The sequence below is a fragment of the Xenopus tropicalis genome, chromosome 7, assembly GCF_000004195.4.
Source record: "Xenopus tropicalis strain Nigerian chromosome 7, UCB_Xtro_10.0, whole genome shotgun sequence".
NCBI classification, from domain to species: Eukaryota; Metazoa; Chordata; class Amphibia; order Anura; family Pipidae; genus Xenopus; species Xenopus tropicalis.
The window spans coordinates 95923866-95943681 of record NC_030683.2 but is presented as its reverse complement, the minus strand read 5'-3'; the positions used below and the strand labels follow the sequence as shown (position 1 = coordinate 95943681).

General features: G+C 39.3%; 1 protein-coding gene across 2 annotated transcripts in view; it reads left to right on the top strand.

Annotated features, from left to right (window-relative positions):
- Window positions 1–19816, top strand: part of vps13d (vacuolar protein sorting 13 homolog D) — a 161844-nt gene that overhangs the window by 20421 nt on the left and 121607 nt on the right. For both annotated transcript variants that reach the window (XM_012967176.2, XM_012967175.2), the window contains exons 13-16: window positions 769–948; window positions 2201–2331; window positions 3722–3797; window positions 5414–5584. In XM_012967176.2, coding sequence (XP_012822630.1) covers window positions 769–948; window positions 2201–2331; window positions 3722–3797; window positions 5414–5584 — 558 coding nt within the window. The remainder of the gene's footprint in view (window positions 1–768; window positions 949–2200; window positions 2332–3721; window positions 3798–5413; window positions 5585–19816) is intronic.

The window sequence follows — 19816 nt, the reverse complement described above, 5'->3', positions numbered from 1 at the left end:
AACCACTTTCTGTTATGGATAAAGCAATCTACAGCATGACTTTACACCAAAAAATATAACATCCCAGTATAACTCCCCCTCCCCCCCAGAGCATCTGAAGAAACCTTTTTTGCCTATATAACCTGCCTAACCGCAGCCTCTCCAATTTGGTACAGAGGAGGGAAATATCCTTTCTGACTTCAAGATGGCAATCAGTCCAGTCCCTGGATAAACTTGTACTACGAGCTGTCATCCATAACCCTGTATTTTCTCTTGCTAAAAAGCCGTTCACCCCCTTCTTGAAGCAATCTTATGTATCAGCCTGTATTTGGGGAGAGAATTCCACAGCTCTCACTGTAAAAAACTATTTCTGAATATTTAGACTTGACCTCTTTTTTTCTAATCGGAATGGGTGCCCTTGTGTCTGCTGGAAGGACCTACTGGTAAATAAAGATTGTTTTATGATCCCCCTATATATTTAAACAAAGTTATAATATTGCCCCCTAAGCCCCTCTTCTCCATTGTAAACAACCCCAACCTGGCTAGTCTTCCCCCATAACTGAGAATTTCAATACCTCTTATCAGTTTAGCTACCCTTCTCTGGACCCTTTCTAACTTAATAATATCCCGTCTGAGCACTGGAGACCAAAACTGCATGCATATTCTAGATGGGGCCTTACCAGCGCTCTGTGAAGTGGAATAACAACACCCTCCTCCCCGAATTTATGCCCTGCATTTTGCTCTATAGATGTAAGTTTTTAATATGTAATGATTTTCTCTTTTGTTTAGGGTCTGATGATTTTTTTGATCCTATGGCTGATTCAGCAAACATGAATACATTTACAAAGAGAGATAATGTATTTGCCAAACTTAACCTGAAATTGGAAGGAGGCACAGTCACTCTTTTGCACAAGGAGAAAAGCAGTCAAGAAGCACAAGAAACCCCTTTCATGCAGCTTGAATTTTCTGGTAACTGTTTCCCTCTGTTGCTGCATAAGTGCATTTGCATATTTAAAAGCTCCTTTTGGTGGATATACAGGTATAGGACCAGTTATCCAGTATGCTTGGGACCAAGGGTATTCCGGATAAGGGGTCTTTCTGTAATTTGGATGTCCATACCTTAAGTCTACTAAAGAATCAATAAAACATTAATTAAACCCTATGGGATTGTTTTGCACCCAATAAGGATTATTTATATCTTTGTTGGGATCAGTTACAAGGTACTGTTTTATTACTACAGAGAAAAAGGAAATCAGTTTTAAAATTATGAATTATTTGATTAAAATTGAATCTATGGGAGACGGGCTTTCCGTAATTCGGAGCTTTCTGGATAACGGGTTTCCGGATAAGGGATCCCATACCTGTATATATGTATATTTTGTTTCTCATGGTCGAGAGTCACATGTTTTTATTGCAAATCCTAGCTATATGTAGCATATTTTGTGTTGGCGTTTTGCCATGAGACGTTCTCAGTAATGTTTTAATAAACACTTAAAATTTACCCACTTACACCTTTTTCACCACAGAGAGCCTTATATACATATTCACAAGTATATCACAAGTTGGAGCTGTAATACTGGATAATCTGAAATTGTAATACTTATATATAATAATAATGTATAATCTTATCAATAGACCAATTATTTTGGTTACCAACCTGCGATTCTCCCATTAAAGGACAAGGAAAGGTAAAAACTAAGTAAGCTTTATCAGAAAGGTCTATGTAAATACAGCCATAAGCACTCACAGAAACGCTGCACTGAGTCCACTATCAAAAGAAACATATTGTTGGGGTATCTGACTTCCTCTCCCAGAAAAACTCTTCATGACAGGGGCCAGAGTCTGTGCAGTTTTCTCCGCTCCCCCCTCCCATACGAATTCATAAAACTCCCCCCACCCTTAGGAATGTGTAATCTGTGAGCTTTAATGGCTGGACTACAAGCAGGAAGCTATGAAGACCAAGCTAAAATGGCAGCTGCAATCTTAAACAGACAAAGAAAGCTTCTAGGGCTCTTTACTCAGGTATGGTAATGCTTTCTGCAGAATAAATATAGTGTTCTAGGTGTCACTAATGTGACAAATCTATTGGCAGCAAAATGCCAAAATTACTTTACTTCTCCTTTAATACATGCTTTCCTGTTAAGTTATGCTTTTCCTCTGTGCAGTGTTTTGACAAATGTATAATTTATTTTTCTTCTAATATTAGTAATTTTTTTTTTAGGGATGACAGTAAGAGCTGAGTCATTGCCCCGCAGAGATTCTTCTCTTTTGTTGATTCAACTGAATGGGTTATTTCTTCGAGATCTTGCTACACATGGGACCATTTTTCCTGATCTGGTGTATCCTAATCCTGTAAGTAATTGGTGTTGTACTTGCCTGCTTCTAAACTATACATACAAATGAAAAATCCATTATTGTTTTTTAATAAATGTAATTTGTTCTGCAGTATTTTCCATTAAAAACAATCTTTAAAAAGCTAGACATCCAAAGGGACATAAAACGTATTTATATCTTTTGGCTAGAAGTGGAAATCATATCACCACACTGAGACAGACAATCCTTGGAAATGTACTGAGCAGAACAGAGTGTTTATGATTAGTGATGAGTGAAATGGCAAAAAATCCGTGAATTGAATTTGTTGCACAACTTTTTTGTCACTTGTGTCTCTTTTGTTAGGCTCCTCTTTTTTTCCCATTTTGACCTGACTGCGGCTATTTTGATGTGGCCAATTTGCCGCTAAATTTTTTTTACATGCAACAAATTTTCCCACGGCACATTTCGCTCATCACTATTTATGATTAGCCATTCATTTATTCATTATTTTCAGCAAGTCTTCCCTCCTTCTTTTTACTTTGCAAATCAGATGATCTTGCCTGTCTGGCACCCTCCTGCAGTCATTTAGTACTTTGAATTAAATTAGGTTCTAAACCTTAGTTCACCTTTAAATAATCTATTTTGAATTGAACATTTGCACTGTTAGTTGAACTCCATTGTTCCCTTTTTGTTTTTTTGTAATGCTTGATTATCCTTCATATACTTAATAACCTTTTCAGATGAACCAGCTAACCTAAATGCCTTAAATGTTTATTTAGTGTTTATTAGCAGTCTTAATGGCAATTTTTTTTATTAAACCCTCAAGGTTCTCTTTGTATCACTCGTAGCATGTCCAGGACTGCTGAAGGCCTTTGCACTTGCGCTAAAGTGAAAAATTGCTTATGCAGTAAAAAAGGCTTGTATGGGATGTAATATTTGCCTCCCTGACTGTGGGAGGAGTAGAGAGCTCATTGCCTCTGTTTTTAACTCTTCTGATTACTAGTGAAATAGTGGTGTTTATAAAGATAAAATTATAGGAAAAATTTAAGAAAATTAAGATCTGTATAAAGTTTGTCCTTTTTACCACACTTCTTTTATGAATTCAGTAAACATTTTAATCACTGTAGCATTTATACTTTTGTTCTTATAGGTACATTAAGTAGACTTTGTGTAGTTTACGCTTAGATAACTTATGTCTGAAATGTAACATGAATTTAAATATGCACACAGTGAAATATTACATTTGTCTTATGTACCTTGCCAATAGTAGCCAACTGAAAACTAATGAAGGCACTCCTGCAATGCATTGATTGTAAAGCATGGTCAAAATTGCTTTGTAGTCTTTGTACAGTTATATAATTCATTACATATCGTCCTTCTGATTTAAGAATGTAATGAAAATGTTTACTACATATGCATTTATTTTTAGCTGAAGGAATTGGGCAGTGTGTCTCAGACTTCTAATACTCATATTGGATCTACAGAAGTATTAAGTCCAAGCAATTGTAAGTGATTTTTTGTTTATTTTTTTTCATTGTCATAGGTGATCCTTCTGTTTTTAGGTTATTTTAACTGAGCATATAGCTCCACTTTTAATTGGAATTACATGTAAAATTATATTTTTAATTGTAAACAATAAATTAAATACACTGGCATTAGAGATTTTCTTTTAATATCTCACTACTAATCTTGGTTGAAAACTGGTATATTATTGTAAGTAATAGTATAGGTTGTTTGTTATTGTGTTAGATTTAAATGATATCAGTACTGAGATTAGCTGGCCCCCTGCATTGTTTACACCTCAGAGTCAGGCTGTAATTCCCTGTATTATTCACACCTGTGAGCCCTTGTATTTGTTCACACCTGTAAGAACTCAGACTGTAGGTTTCCACATTGTTCACACCTCAGACAGACTGTAGGAGAATTACTGGTATTGTGTCAATGTATGAACTGCAAACTGTTCATCTCGGAGTGGTCATAATCAGTTACTTACATAAACATGATAGGTTTTCTTGTCTCCTTCCCTACTCTGCCTGCCCTGCTCTGCACTACCTGTATGTGCGCCATACCCTGCCTGCCCTACCCTGCCTGTGTGTGCTTGACGAAGGGGTACGCCCCCAAAACGTTGCTATCTTCAATAAACACACAGGCTAAGCCAAACATCCATCACACTCGTTATGCCGGTCAAATTTCTTGCCATATTCCGCTTGCCCTACCCTGCCTGTGTGTGCCATACTCTGCCTGCCCTGGTAACTGTTTCCCACTGCTGCATAAATGCATTTGCATAAACATGATAGGTTTCCTTGTCTCCTTCCCTACTCTGCCTGCCCTGCTCTACACTACCTGTATGTGCGCCATACCCTGACTGTGTATGCTTGACGGAGGGGTACGCCCCCGAAAGTTGCTATCTTGAATAAACACGCAGGGGCTAAGCCCCATATCCATCACACTCATTGTGCCGGTCAAATTTCTTGCCATATTCTGCTTGCCCTACCCTGCCTGTGTGTGCCATACTCTGCCTGCCCTATCTGCCTGTGTGTGCCATACTGTCTGCTCTGCTCTACCTTGCTTGTGTGCCATACTCTGCTTGCCCTACGCTGCCTGTGTACGCCATACTCTGCGTGCTGGAGGCTTCTTCAATAAATAGGGAAAAAAGCTCAAACTGCATTGAAAAATCTGTGCTTTTAAAACTAATTTTCAAATCCTTCATAGCTAGTTGAACCACTATCCAATTGTTCCCTTGTCATTTATGTTTTGAAGCTATATATTATTAATAGTTGAGTGCCATTGTTAGTTTTTGAGCTTGGTTCCACCATTAGGGCAAGGGTACACTTAAGGGATTGTCAGCTTTCCTTCACAGGCGGTTTTTATAGAGGTGGAGAAAAACAGATCTGCCCTTTTGTGCACACCCCAATAGCTCCATTGACAGGCCCCGCTTTGGCTGGTGTCAGCTACCTAAGTTTAGAGGTATATTGATAATATATATACAGTAGTATAAAAGTAAGGATAGAATACAGATTATTAGTTCAGATAATTTTTTTTTTTTTGTGTGTGAATGCATTTTTCCAACTGCTTTTCATGATTTATATATGTTTATAAAAAATATTGTTCTGTATTTCAGCCAGTGGCTCAGAGGCTCCTGTTTTTAAAATGTTGTATGAAAAAAATCCAGTTCGCAGTGATTTTGAGAGGCGACTAGAAGTTAGTACAAGGCCCTTGAATATAATCTACAATCCCCAAGCAATTACAAAGGTAGCAGATTTCTTCTATAAAGGCAAAGTCCACAGCTCAGGTACTGTACACTTGTGATTTGGATTTTATTTGTCCTATTATTATGTTTAAACTCTAAAATTAAAAGTAATTACAGGTATAGGACCCATTATCCAGAATGCTCGGGACCTGGGGTTTTCCAGATAAGGATTTTTTCATAATTTGGATCTCCATACCTTAAGTCTACTAAAGATTATTTAAACATTAAATAAACCCAACAGAACTGTTTTGCATTCAATAAGGATTAATTATATCTTAGTTGGGATTAATTACAAGGTAATGTTTTCTTATTACAGAGAAAAAGAAAATTATTTAAAAAAATTAAAATTATTTGCTTATAATAGAGTGTATGGGAGATGGCCTTCCTGTAATCGAAACTCTCTGGATAATGGGTTTCCAGATAATGGATCCCATACCTGTATCATAAAATCTTTTAAAGGGGACATATACACCTATGAATAACATATTGTAAAATTGCTTTTCTGCACTTTTGCAAATTACATTAATAGCATTACATTAATAGTTTATTATTTAAAATTGTATACTACTATTTGTTTTAACAGTGCTAATATAAGGAATGTGTGACCAGACCACTCCTGTTGTTCAGCCTAAGCAGTGGCTGAGCAGAAGCGTCTCAACAGTACCGGTGCTCCCTATACGCAGAGTACGCACTCTGCGTAGGGCACCAACTCCCAGGGGGGCACCCAGTACCGCCGCTCCCTACGCAGAGTGCGCACTCTGCGCACCAACATACCAAGTCTTCCTCAGCAGCTCCTTCTCTCTTATGCGGCAGCGACAGGCCCTTTTATAAGGTTGCGCCTGTGTGTATGATGTCACACATCAGCGACGAGACGAAGTGCCTGTTGCCGCGGCATAAGAGAGAAGGAGCTGCTGACGAAGGCTTGGTCTGTTGGGGTACTTTCTATAGGGGCAATTGGGGGCACTGTTTATGGGGGCAATTGGGGCACTGTGTATGGGGACACTGTTTATGGGGGCAGTTGGGGCACTGTGTATGGGGGCACTGTTTATGGGGGCAATTGGGGCACTTTCTATTGGGGGCACTGTTTATGGGGGCAATTGGGGCACTGTGTATGGGGGCACTGTGTATGGGGGCACTGTTTATTGGGGCAATTGGGGCACTTTCTATTGGGGGCACTGTTTATGGGGGCGATTGGGGCACTGTGTAAGGGGGCACTTTCTATTGGGGGCACTGTTTATGGGGGCAATTGGGGCACTGTTTATGGGGGCAATTGGGGCACTTTCTATTGGGGGCACTGTGTATGGGGGCAATTGGGGCACTGTGTATGGGGGCACTTTCTATTGGGGGCACTTTCTTTTGGGGGCACTTGGGGCACTGTGTATGGGGGAAATTGGGGCACTGTGTATGGGGGCACTTTCTATTGGGGGCACTGTGAGTGGGGGATACTGTCAATGGGGCAATTGGGGCACTGTGTATGGGGGCATTGTGTGTGGGGGCTACTGTCTATGGGGGGTACTGTCTATGGGGCAATGGGGGGCACTGTTTATGGGGGCAATTGGGGCACTGTGTATGGGGGAACTTTCTATTGGGGGCACTTCCTTAATATTTGGGGGAGGGGGCACAAAAGTAAATTTCTGCTTAGGGCACCCATTTGGCCAGCAGCAGCCCTGCACAGACCCTTATTCAGCATACATTTCATCAAGAATACAGACTCACACAGGCAGAACTGTTTGATAAAAGTTCTGCTTTGTTTGAGTTGAGCGCAGTAGAATTGGTTGGGAGAAAAAAATTGAAGCAGACAGCTAGAGCTGAGTTTCTATGGGAACCAGCAATGCCATCTCTTCACTGGCTGCTAGACTGGAGGGCATGTTTAGTAATCTGAGTTTAGAACAACTGAGCATGCCCACAAGCCAACAGCCAAAGCAAATTCCTGAGGGAGGGGGCTAAGTGGGTTACAGGAGAAGAAAATCTAAGTGATTAAGGAGATGTTGCAGCCTTACTATTAACCCCTGGACAACCAGTGTGGCAGGTATTGAAAGATTTCAAAGAGGCTGTTCACTAATTAAATTTTTGTGTGTGGGGTTTACATGTCCTTTAATACTGCCATGTATAGTTGGAATAAAGTATTTTCTTCTTCTTTATAGCAATAAATAGAATTTTAAGTTTCAGCAACTGTCAAATTGGGTTGTTATGTCAGTTTTGTGGCTTTCTCAGTAACATGATGTTCTGTGTTTTGGTTTAGATGCAATAATTATATACCAGAGACCAATAGTAAAATCAACTTGTTGGTCTAATTTGCCATATAACCACAGAATGTCAGAGATATTGTCCCTTATGAGAAGGATGCAGGTGCAACCTTGACATTGGGGTTACCACCCTAAGACAAAAAATGCCACAAGGAGTAAAGAATCACATTTCTGTACCACCAGTTAATCTCTGTTTGATGAATAGACTCCATCTCGTATATAACTGTAAACTAAAACCTAAAATTCTCAAAGTTTTTAAATATCTTAATTCCATATTTTTGGAAAGCTTGGGTTTGATCATTGGGCATTCATTGAGGTCTTAAAGGAAAGGCAAAGTCACTTGGGGGTGCCAAAATGTTAGGCACCCCCAAGTGACTTAAATCGCCTACCTTTTACCCCGGCTGATGCCCCTGTTCTGAGAGAACAGCACCAGGGTACCTGTAGTGCTTCCTCCTTCCTGCTTCAGGTGCTCGCCCATGCGCAGTAGAGTGAAAAGCTGAACTTTTAACAGAGAAGTCGGCTTTTCGCTCTACTGCGCATGCGCCGGTCGTGGGGTCCTGGCAAAACAAAGCAGGAAGGAGGAAGCACTCGCTACAGGTACCCCGGGCTGGTGCTGTTTTCTCCTAACTGGGGCACCAGCCCGGGGTATAAATTAAGCGATTAAAGTCACTTGGGGGTAGAGATGTAGCGAACTGTTCGCCGGCGAACTAATTCGCGCGAACATCGGGTGTTCGCGTTCGCGCAAATTCGCGGACTTTTGCCGATGTTCGCCACTTTGGGTTCGCCGCGTTTTTTTTTTTGGCGCCGCGTTTTTTCGCCTTGGTTTTTCCGCCGCGTTTTTTCGCTTCGTTTTATCGCCTATGCATATACATAGGAATAGCTTGCGGGGTTTTTTTTGGCGTTATTTTTTTGCGGTTTTTTTTTTTTTGCGTTATTTTTTGCGGTTTTTTTTTTTGGCGCTTTTTTTTGGCGTTTTTCAGAGACGTTTTTGCCCTTGATCCCCCTCCTGCATGCCACTGTCCAGGTTGTGGCACCCTTTAAACAACTTTAAAATCAGTTTTCTGGCCAGAAATGGCTTTTCTAGGTTTTAAAGTTCGCCTTCCCATTGAAGTCTATGGGGTTCGCAAAGTTCGCGAATATTCGCGAGTTTTGGCGAAAGTCCGCGAACGGGTTCGCGAACATTTTTGCGTGGGTTCGCTACATCCCTACTTGGGGTTGCCTAACATTTTGGCACCCCCAAGTGACTTAGCCTTTCCATGTCCTTTAAGTTAGTTTCCCACTAGGTATGTTTATATATTGAATGGGGTACTAAATAACATACCGTATATACTAGTAACTACAGGTATTGGACCTGTTATCCGTAATGCTCGGGACCTTGGGTATTCCGGATAAGGGATCTTTCCGTAATTTGGATCTCCATAACTTGTCTGCTAAAAAACATTTAAATATTGAATAAACTCAATAGGATTGTTTTACCTCCAATAAGGATTAATTATATCTTATTTGGGATCTGTTCTGTTTTATAATTACAGAGAAAAACAAAATCATTTTTAAAAATTAGAATAATTTGCTTATAATGGAGTCTATGGGAGATGGCCTTCCCGTAATTCGGAACTTTCTGGATAAGGGGTTTCCGGATAAGGGATACCATGCCTGTACTAACGCTGTAGTGACATTGAACTGGAACTTACTGACAATAGAAGTGTCACTTATAAAACAGTGCAAATTGTTTTATTGATAATACAGTTTGCAATGCACACAAATGGTCTCAAAGTCAACACTGACACTTATAGAGATAGATTCACTAAGGTAGGGGCAACTGACATGAGGGGCACAATAAGGGACATCTTTTTCCAACTGACCCACACAGTCTGTGTACCATGTTGTGCCAGATTTTGGCACGGTTTTTCCTACAACCACAAAGCTTGTCATTTCCCTGAAAGTTATTACCCAGTGATTTTTCTATAGCAACGCTAGAGAGTGGTGGTGTGCACTGGAACCCATATATCTCCCATTAAGGCTAATGGATATTTCATGTGCCAATATACCTTGTAACCCACAGGAGGAGACAGATCTGTTAAAGCTGCACTATTTTTATGTAGTTATACTCTGATATGTGCCAAACTGTTGCTGTTACCACAAAGAGTTAACGGGCCTTGTATCTTTTCATATGTAATTGTTTATTCCTTGCATATTAATTATTATTGAACCCTGTTTATATGAGCTCTATTATCTGAGTGCAGTTTTCTACCTCTGTTACTTTTGAATACCACTGCTCAGTTGCAGCAATCAAACAGCCCCTGTGCCATAGCAATTAGAATAGATACATGTATACAATAAGAACCTACATACAAATCTAGCCTAGTGCTGCTTTTAGAAATATCCCTACACAGCACATGTACCTTGCTATTAAATTGTATTTGATACACTTATTCACCATAATAATTTAATTGCTCTTTGGGTGACTATAGACCAAAGGTGCCAATTCTTCACATGACTTTCTCCCATAGGGCCTTGAAACCTCTTGGCAGGCAGCCCTGGTGCATTCACACCCTCTGTACACCAGGCAGTTACACCATTGGGTGGCCTATATTAATACTATTTTATCTCTAAGAAATTGGATAATACAACAAAGTGGACACATCCATCTCTGAAAGAAATTATACCCGACCATTTATGCTACCCTGCCTGAATCCTTGGAAATTGGTGAATATCAGCCGATTCTAGATATAGTTTTGCTAGTAGCATTGAAGATAAAGTGCAGACATGGGTCTCCTTGACTGTATGCACTTTTTCTGTATATACTGTTGTGTTTGGGGAAGTAATGGAAGGCTATTGCCACCAAGGTAACCTTTGTTAAAGGGCAGAGGCGCAAGTCATGCCTACGGAAGTCTGACAGCTTCGTTCATTTGCTGAATTCCTGCTGTATTAGCCAGTTCCAGTATAATTCAACATTCTCTCCTAACTCTTCCAGCCTGCTGAGACCCCATACACCTGCCCAGGCAGCACCGCCACTCCAACAAGAATCCTTCATGCATTTGACTGGACATCTAATCAGCACTATATTAAGCTTTATTACCAAATAATATTGACAAGCAAACTGCACAATAATCTCAATAGGTTGCAATATTGAAATAGCACAAACATTTCCATAAATTGCATGAAGAAAATATAATTCTAAGCAATTTTCAGTTGTACATTAATTTTGACTGGTTCACCAAGGGCCCCCAGATAACCTAATATCAAGGCCCCAGCAGCCAAAGCCCTTGAACTTTTCTTCCCGTTAGATTCCAATTTAGTCAAGTCTATTGGAATCATTTTCTACATCACAGCAACCAGTGTGGCAACTTCTACAAACACACATTCAGGACTAATTCAGTGTGGGCATCTGTGCTTTCTGTTTGTTGCATTATTGCTAGCATTCTTAGAGTAGAGTGCTAAAATAACCCTTTCCTTTCTTTCTTACTGCTGGGATATTTTAAAAACACAAGCAGAACCTCAAAATGGTAGAAAATAGTTAATCTCAGCCATAAAGCAAAATGGATTGTTAAAATAATGTACAAGGGGAACAGGAAAGGTTAAAAGAGAAAGTCCTATGTTTGTTGGAATTGGAACAGTTTCACTTTCTATATTGCAACATTGTAACAGTGTCGCGAATAGGGATTTTTAGTGCTGTAATTGTTGCAAAGCGACAGTTAGTACAGGTTCTGAAATAAAGGTCAAACTGACCAATGCTTATTAAAACATCTATTTTCCACCTACGTGTGTAGTAACAGAGGTTCGGGTATGGTGAAATAATGTGAACTACAACTCTCACACACTTTTAATCGCGTGTTAATGACGCAAGGTGGATTTGGATCTTTGAGGTATCACTGTGGCGAAATCCTTACTTACCTTAGGAATTTTTGATTCCTCATCAATATATGCAATTATTTAGTAACCAACACAGTGCGATATATTAATGCTAGGTTTACAAACTCCCAATACTAACCGTCGCTTTGCAACAATTACAGCACTAAAAATCACTATTCGCGACACTGTTACAATGTTGCAATATAGAAAGTGAAACTGTTCCAATTCCAACAAACATAGGACTTTCTCTTTTAACCTTTCCTGTTCCCCTTGTACGTTATTTTAACAATCCTTTTAGAAGTAATTTAAATAAAGAAAAGTTTATTTTATCCTTTATATGGTGTGCCTTGATTAAGTGTGTGCCTTTTTTTCGTTACTTAAATTAGTTTTCTACTACATTCAAGTGCACCCAAAGAACAAGCTATAGTGCGAGGTTCGTTCAACCGTAGGCTATAAAGCAAAATGGGACTACTGCTAAATGAGAAAAAAAGGAGGCACATTACACTTCCTTAGTAAAGACAAAAGTTTATTTTTACATTTACTAGTAATACATGTATTCTCATTTTTATTGTAGCATTTGCTAAATGTTTAGGAAAGTCAGTCTGTTCACCAGCCTTTATATGTCAGCCTCCTCTCCCTCCCAACAGTTTATCTCCCAGACTTCTTCCTCTTCTTCCTTCAACTGGAATATTACAGGGTAACTGGGAGAATATATCGTTTGGCTGGCCTTTCCTATGATATTGCCTTCCTTTTTTGAATTAGTAGAAGTAACTTATCTTTTGGCAGATTAGATTCAGAAGCTGATTCATTACGTTTCAGCTCATTTTCTATCCAGCCATGTAATGTTTAGTTTGGGTTCCAATTCAACCACACAGGCATCTACTTTTTTAGGAAATTCAGTAAACTTCCTTCTCTCAAAGCAACCAATGAGATGTCTTCTCATTTTCTTGCTCTCGTACTTGCAGATGGGGGTTCCGCCAGACAGGAACTCAAATGCATTAGCAATAGCATAAACCCCACAGTCATGATTGTTTTCTTGTTCATCAACATCAAGTATTTCCATAGTTCCTTCAGGATCATTCACTAGTTCACTATAGCATTCATTTATTTGCTTCCTCAGTAAGGTGCAATGGTGTTTAGTCACAGCACTGTCTGCAATCTCCACATGATCCATTTTAAAGCAGCTTGTCAACCAATGTCTCTCTACACTGTCATAATGAATCTGTACTGATGGTCCTTTAACTGCATGAAATCCAATTTGGGAAAGAAGGCAGCTTTGAAGCCCCTCTGCCTCAAACTGGATTTTCAGCAAGGACTGAGCTGCATCAATGATTCTGTCGTCCAGACATTCCCTGCCTCGCAGGGCCATTTTATGCTCTTGTGTCAAGTTCATTTCAGGGATCCAGGCTTCAGTCCCGTCAGGGAAGGGCTGGCCTGGAACTCCAATGTACTTGCAAGAATCATCAGAGAATTCATTCTCTTCATCCGCATAGAATCTTGTGCGTGATTTGTATTCATCCGTTATCTTTTCTCTCTTATTCTTTTCCTCGGCCTTGATAGTCTGTCTGTTGTACTTTCTTCCTTTCCTTGCCTCCTTTTTGTCCCTTCTCTCATGTAAGAAGGGTGTGATTTCATGCTCTTTATTCATCCAAGGAGTGAAATCCGGTTCTGGTTTCCATTCCTCAGTTTTGTAAGTGGATGGCTCATTTCTGCAGGCATATAGGGGTTTGTATAAGCCCACAGAGTCGCATTCTGGTTGTTTCTCTATTTCTGCCTTGATAAGGCGTTTCTTAGCTTTTCTCTCTTTTCTGGCCATCTTTTTGCTATTTTCCTCCTTTAGGCAGATAGTGGAGGGTTCTTCTTCTAATTCAACCTTGATGGTCTGTTTGTTATTCTTCTTTCCTTTCTTTGCCACCTTTCTGGTCTTTTTCTTCTTTTTGCTTTGATGTTCCTCTATTTTGCAAAGAGGGGAATCAGGTTCAGTTTTCTGTTCCTCCTTTTTGCAAGTGGTGGAATCATCTTGATTTTCATTGCAGGTCTCAGATCTCTCTTCCTCTAGGCTGTTGGTTGAGAGATTCTGTTCCTTTTCATCTTTGCATTCGGATTCTGTGGTTTCTTCTAGTTCCACAATTGCCGCCTCTTTGGGGCTTTCCTCTATTAAGCAGAGGGTGGAGAGCTCACATACCTGTTCCTCATCTGCGCAGGCACTGAAGTCTGTGCTTCTTTCTTGCTCTGCTTTGCAGGGGACGGGGAGCTCGTTTCTCACTTCCTCTGTTATACAGCTGCTTACAGCAGTGTTTAGTTCTACATTATTCGTGCAGGTTTGTGGTTCCTCTTCTAATGTATTTGTTTTCTTACAAAAACAAAGTTTTGAAAAAAATCCAGAAACCTTTCTTGTCTTAGCTTCAGCGTTTTGTGCACTGTTTTTCACAGTTGATCTTTCATTGTTGTTAGATGAATTTTTGCTTCTATTTTGGATGTTACATAGTTTAATAAAAGGTTTAAAGAGTTTTCTGAAAAAGCGCCTAGCAGAGGCCATGGTATAACCAAAGTCTAAAAGGGAAAAGGATGGATTATTAAAATATGTTTATGTAAAAAACAATAAGCATGATGATTTCACAAGACATTTAGTATTGTATTTAGGAACTGGAGTTAATAATCATAAGAGTAATACAATCTGAATATAAAGTTCAGCTTTTCAAGCAGATTTTATCATTGTAATAATTATAAGACTTTATGATCATTAACTCTATTTCATACAAATACAAATATATAATGTTAAAGGACTGTTACACTACAATCTTTGTTTTACCATAGTTAAACGAGACTTCTCAACAACAAAAATGTGGCATTTGGGGACCACTGTGTCTAATTCTGATATGCTTTAATACAGCTTTCAATTCAAATTGAAATCAGTTCAACAATAAGATCTTAAAAATGACTTTTCTAACACTTTTATTAATCTCTGCTGGTGTATACAGATTTGCAAACTGTTCATATAAAGTAAACATATTGACCCCAACTTGTACTCACCTCTGCCAGTCACCAAGTCTGAATGCAGACTGATCACACTGTGCCTGTGATGTGTGTAACCCTTCTTGGGTATTGTGATGTCACAATGCCTGTATCATGTCACATGACCAAGCATTGTTGTATTGAAGATAAACATCATAACGAGTCATATAAATGTTACAGTATTGAAATCTAAAACTGGAATTTCAGTTTTGTAATCGTAATAATTATAAGACTCTTTATGATTTTTAACTGCAATACATACAAATGCAAATATATTAGGCACACAAATATAAATACCTCTAGTGTAACCAGTGAAATTAGTGAAATGTATCAAGACAACTGCCATGGATACAAATACAAAATGTATATGGATTGCTATACTGAAGTATATTAAAACAAGACACTGCAATAAAAAGTCATGTTTGGGAAACATCAAGTAATTTTAGCTGCAGCAACTAATTCTGAAATGTGTTAATACAGACTTTCATTCACATTGAAAGTGCTTATTATTATTTATTAATTGAGGTTTATATATATTTTTATACTGCTTATACACATTATTTAGAATGATCTTTGTTAATACAATTTAGGTTAGTTTACATATTCTTGCTCATTTATATAGGAACTTTCTAATAAATTAAACATAAACATATTTGACCACAACTTGTACTCACCTCTGCCAGTCACCAAGTCTGAGTATAGACTGATCCCACTGTGCCTGTGATGTGTGTAACCCTTCTTTGGTATTGTGATGTCACAATGTCTGTATCATGTCACATGACCAAGCATTGTTGTACTGGAGATAAACATTGTAAAGAGTCTGTTTAAAGTCACATGACCAAGCATTGAAGTAACAGAGCTAAAGATAATAAGGAGTCCTATAAATGTTACAGTGTCACATAATAAAATTTAATTGATGCAGGAAAAATGTTGGTACAATCTAGGTACATTTGAAACAAAAGGAAAATAGAAACAGATTGCTGATTATGATACATCACTGTCTGATTACTCAAGATACATTGAATATGTTTTCCCAAATCAATGGGTCTTTATGGAGTGTTTTATGGAGTCTTTTTTTCCACCTTTCTAGCAAATATTATATTTTAATTATTAACATGTTTCTATAGGTCCTTTGGTAGCACAAATGTGCATGTACTCATAAGGTAAAACGTGCAATTTCAAACGCAATCGTCATTTTCCCTAAAATGCAGGTTTTTTTCCGGAATTCTAGCACAGTTGCAGTTGCAAGGAGGTGTTGTGTCTGAAGCAACTGAGTTGCATCTGGTGTAATTGTGAGGGATTCCTTTAAATTAAAGCAACTGCATGCCCATTTTCTCGCAAATTGAACACAATCACTTGACGTCATTTTCAGGGTTGAGCGTGCAATTGGCAGATGCACCCTATTCTTTAGATGTAACTGCGCTGCCCCTATAGACACAAGGTGCAAAGCGAACCCTGGAACTACCTCCTGGTTCAGATGGTGGTAGCGCCACATTTCTCCTGCGTCTATAGGGGCAGCAGTACTTCAGAGAGGAGGCGGGAAGGACTAAGCAGCACAGAGCTGCAAAGAGAGCATTTTGATGCAAGTACCTTTAAATAATTTGTTAACGTGCAACTTGATGACTAATGCATAGGCAGGAGTATTGCTTGGGAAAGTGCTGAGTAGAACCATGCTTCAGTGGAGTTGGCTGAATTTAAAAGTAAACTGTTTGTCACCCAGTGACAAACAGTGGGCACCCTGGCATAAAAATTGTGAGACTGACAGCATTTTACACTTCACCATTGAAAGGTGAAATGTGATTGGCTGTTGGTGGCTCCGCCTGCTTTTTTCTAACTTTGAATGGCATTTACCCAGTGTCTAACTCTGAAAAGTTTAACAACCCTGGAATTAATACTTAAATAATGGCATCAGATAAAATATAAACCAATGGAATTTAATGGGTGGAAATGGATTGACTCTGCCCACTTGTTCTAACCCTGAATATGTAGTCAGCCAGTGACTGATTGTGTAATGTTTGGGAACCCTGACATAAATAGTGTAAGAAAGGCAGAATTTTAAATTTAAACCAAAAAAAATCAATAGGTCAAGTCTGATTGGCTGTTGGAGGCTCCACCCACTTTTTAAAACCTAAAAATGCAGTCCACTAGTGACCCTGGTGTTAATGCTGTAAGAATGGCAGCAGGTTGAATTTCCCCACTGAAAATCAATAATTAAAATCTGATTGGCTGTTTGTGGCTCCACCCACTTTTTCTAAATCTGAACCGCAGTTAGCTGGTGACTAGCTCTTCAAAGTTTGGGGACCTTAGTATTAATATTTAATGAATGGCAGCAGTTTAAATTTAAACATATGAAATCTTTAGGTGAAATCTCATTGGCTGTTGTTGGCCCCACCCACTTTTCTAAACTTAGAACATAGTCACCCAGTGACTGACTGTGCAAAGTTTGGGACCCTGGCATCAAACCAATAAAATTCAATAGGTGAAATCTGATTGGCTGTAGGTGGCTCCGCCCACCTTTTCAAAACTAAAACTGCAGTCCCTTAGTGATGAACTGTGAAAAGTTTGGGGACCCTAGGGTTAATACTGTGAGAATGGCAATAGGTTGAATTTCCCCATTGAAAGTCAATAGGTAAACCCTAATTGGCTGTTGGTGGCTCTGCCCACTTTTTCTAACTTTGAACCGCAGTTACCTGGTGCCTAACTCTGCAAAGTTTGGGGACCCTAGGGTTAATACTGTGAGAATGGCAGCAGGTTGGATTTCTGCCAAGTCAATAGGTAAAATCTGATTTGCTGTTCACAGCTCCGCCCACTTTTGGGCATCCAACCATTATCATATTTTCATTCAGGCTGACCCCATGACTGTGTGATTCAAGTTTGGGGAGTGTAGCCTCAAAGCTGTAAGATTGGCAGCAGTTTCAATTTCCCCATTAAAGTCATGGGATGAAATTTTATTGGCTGTTGTGAGCCCCTCCCACTTTGGGGTCATCCAACAAAGTCTCTGTTTCATTGAGGGTGACCCCATGATTATGTTATTCAAGTTTGGGGGCTGTAGCTTCAAAGCTGTAAGTGTGGCAGCAGTTTGAAAATCTTCCCTGTCAAAGTCAATGGGAAAATTGGGGTGTTCAGAGCGGTGCCACAAAAAGACGGGGGGACGGGATCACTTAGAAAAGCACAAGCAACCTGCTCCGCTATAGGGTGAAGAAGTGTGGAGAGTTTGGGTGTATATACCCCAAAAACTATAGGAGGAGTAGTGGTTAGAAAATGGGGGGCGCTAAGAATAAGAAGAAGAAAAAGCGGAAGAATAAGCTGAAGTGGAAGAACAGTATGTTGGGGGTTTTCAACCCAACACAATAAGCACTTCCTTTGCACCTATGAGGAAATAAATCAGTACACACTGATATGACAAAAGGGTTTGAGGCAGACACCAATATCCAGTTGGGGAAGAAGAAAAAATCAACAATATAGATTCACCAATAGGTATGAAACCTAAAGGGCACATTTATGATTGCTCAAGCCTTTCGGCTAACACAGGGTTTTGGGCAAAAACACCTCATTTGTTTTTTGGTTTTTTTTCGCCGAGCAGCTTTCTTAAATAAGGAAATCTTCAGCAGCTTTTAAGCACCAGACTTTCTATTGTTTGAGACAGTTTGCTTGGGGAAAAAAGCTCAGCAACAAGGTATATTTGCCCGAAACCTTGAGTTCCTTAACTCATGTGGGGTTTCCTTTATGATTTCTCCAGCCGAAAGGCTTGTGCAATCATAAATGTTCTCCTTAATGTACTGGATCCCATCAGCATGTGCCTTTCATGGATAAGAACATTAGCCTTGGTCCCTTTCCACTCTGGTCCCCACACTTGGCAGGTGTCACCTGGGGATTAATAACCCCACATTGCTCCTCTTTGGCGGATCAGAAAATGTTCTTGCTAGTTACTCCTGACTCACACTCCTAGAGTGTTACATAAAGAAGTTTGCCAATCACTTGTTTATCCTCATTCAGGGGATCCTTGTTTACTGAATTTCATTAATGTTCATTAAGGGTTGAAAGCATCTTCTCAGCTACTGAGACCTCTTCTTGCCTCAGGCCCTCCATTAAATCCACATACCTGCTAATGTGGAGTTGCTCAGATGAAAAAAATTATGGATTTCCTTCCCTTTTAAAGGATAGAGAACTAGGGAATAGCCATAATACCCATGGGCCAATGGGAATACCTACCTCCCATAGAGAATAGGTTACCTCCATGTGACTTCCTGGAAGGCAGGAGAAGGTAAATATTTTATATCCTCTACAACAGATTTACATATCCTCCAATAGATTTACAAAGCTGGTAATTGATATCTGAGATTTGATACTGGGGTAAAGTAATAACCGGCCCCAAGGTTCAGTAACCAATTACAACCAATGAAACTGTTTAAAGAACAGACACTGAATGCTGATTGGCTTGTTTTGGTAAAAGTTTGCTCCCATTATTATGTCACTATTAAATAACACGCAGGAAAATGTAAATGTTTTACAAACTCTATAATGGATTTACATCTCCTACAATAGATTTAGAAAGCTGAGATTTGCCGCTGATAAGTTTCCTGGAAATGAACAATGCCACGCAGGGCCTTGATTACTGCCTTAAGGCGCAGAAAGGGTGAAGTTGTAGATTCCTTTCCCCCAAGTGGTTGTATCGGCAGATGCTTTCAAAAGTTTAAAAAATATACTTTGGATGCTGTTATTCAGTATCAAACTTACTTAGTGGGGAACTTATTTAAAAATTGACTGAAGGCACTTTACATTACGTTACGTGTAAAAAAATATGAAATCTTTTTTAGGTCTTAGTAACCATCCAGAAAACTGTCCCACTGTACCCTCTAGTTCTCCAAAAACATAATTACAGATAAAACACAACTCACCAGTGAGCATTTTACCGACCAAAAAGGGAGTGCAAGAGAATTCACCAATGAGATTGCTGATTCCCAGCAGTGTGTTGGGCACCTTGCTGTTATCTTACATACAAAGATTATTGAGGCTTCATTATATTACACTGGAATCTGACATGGGGGATAAAGAACTGATTTGTTCGGTGGCAGAAAAGCTTTTAAAATCAATTGCAGGTACAAACGCCATGGAGCCAGGGTCACACAGATCAGGGGAATTCTTACTGGAATAATATTTA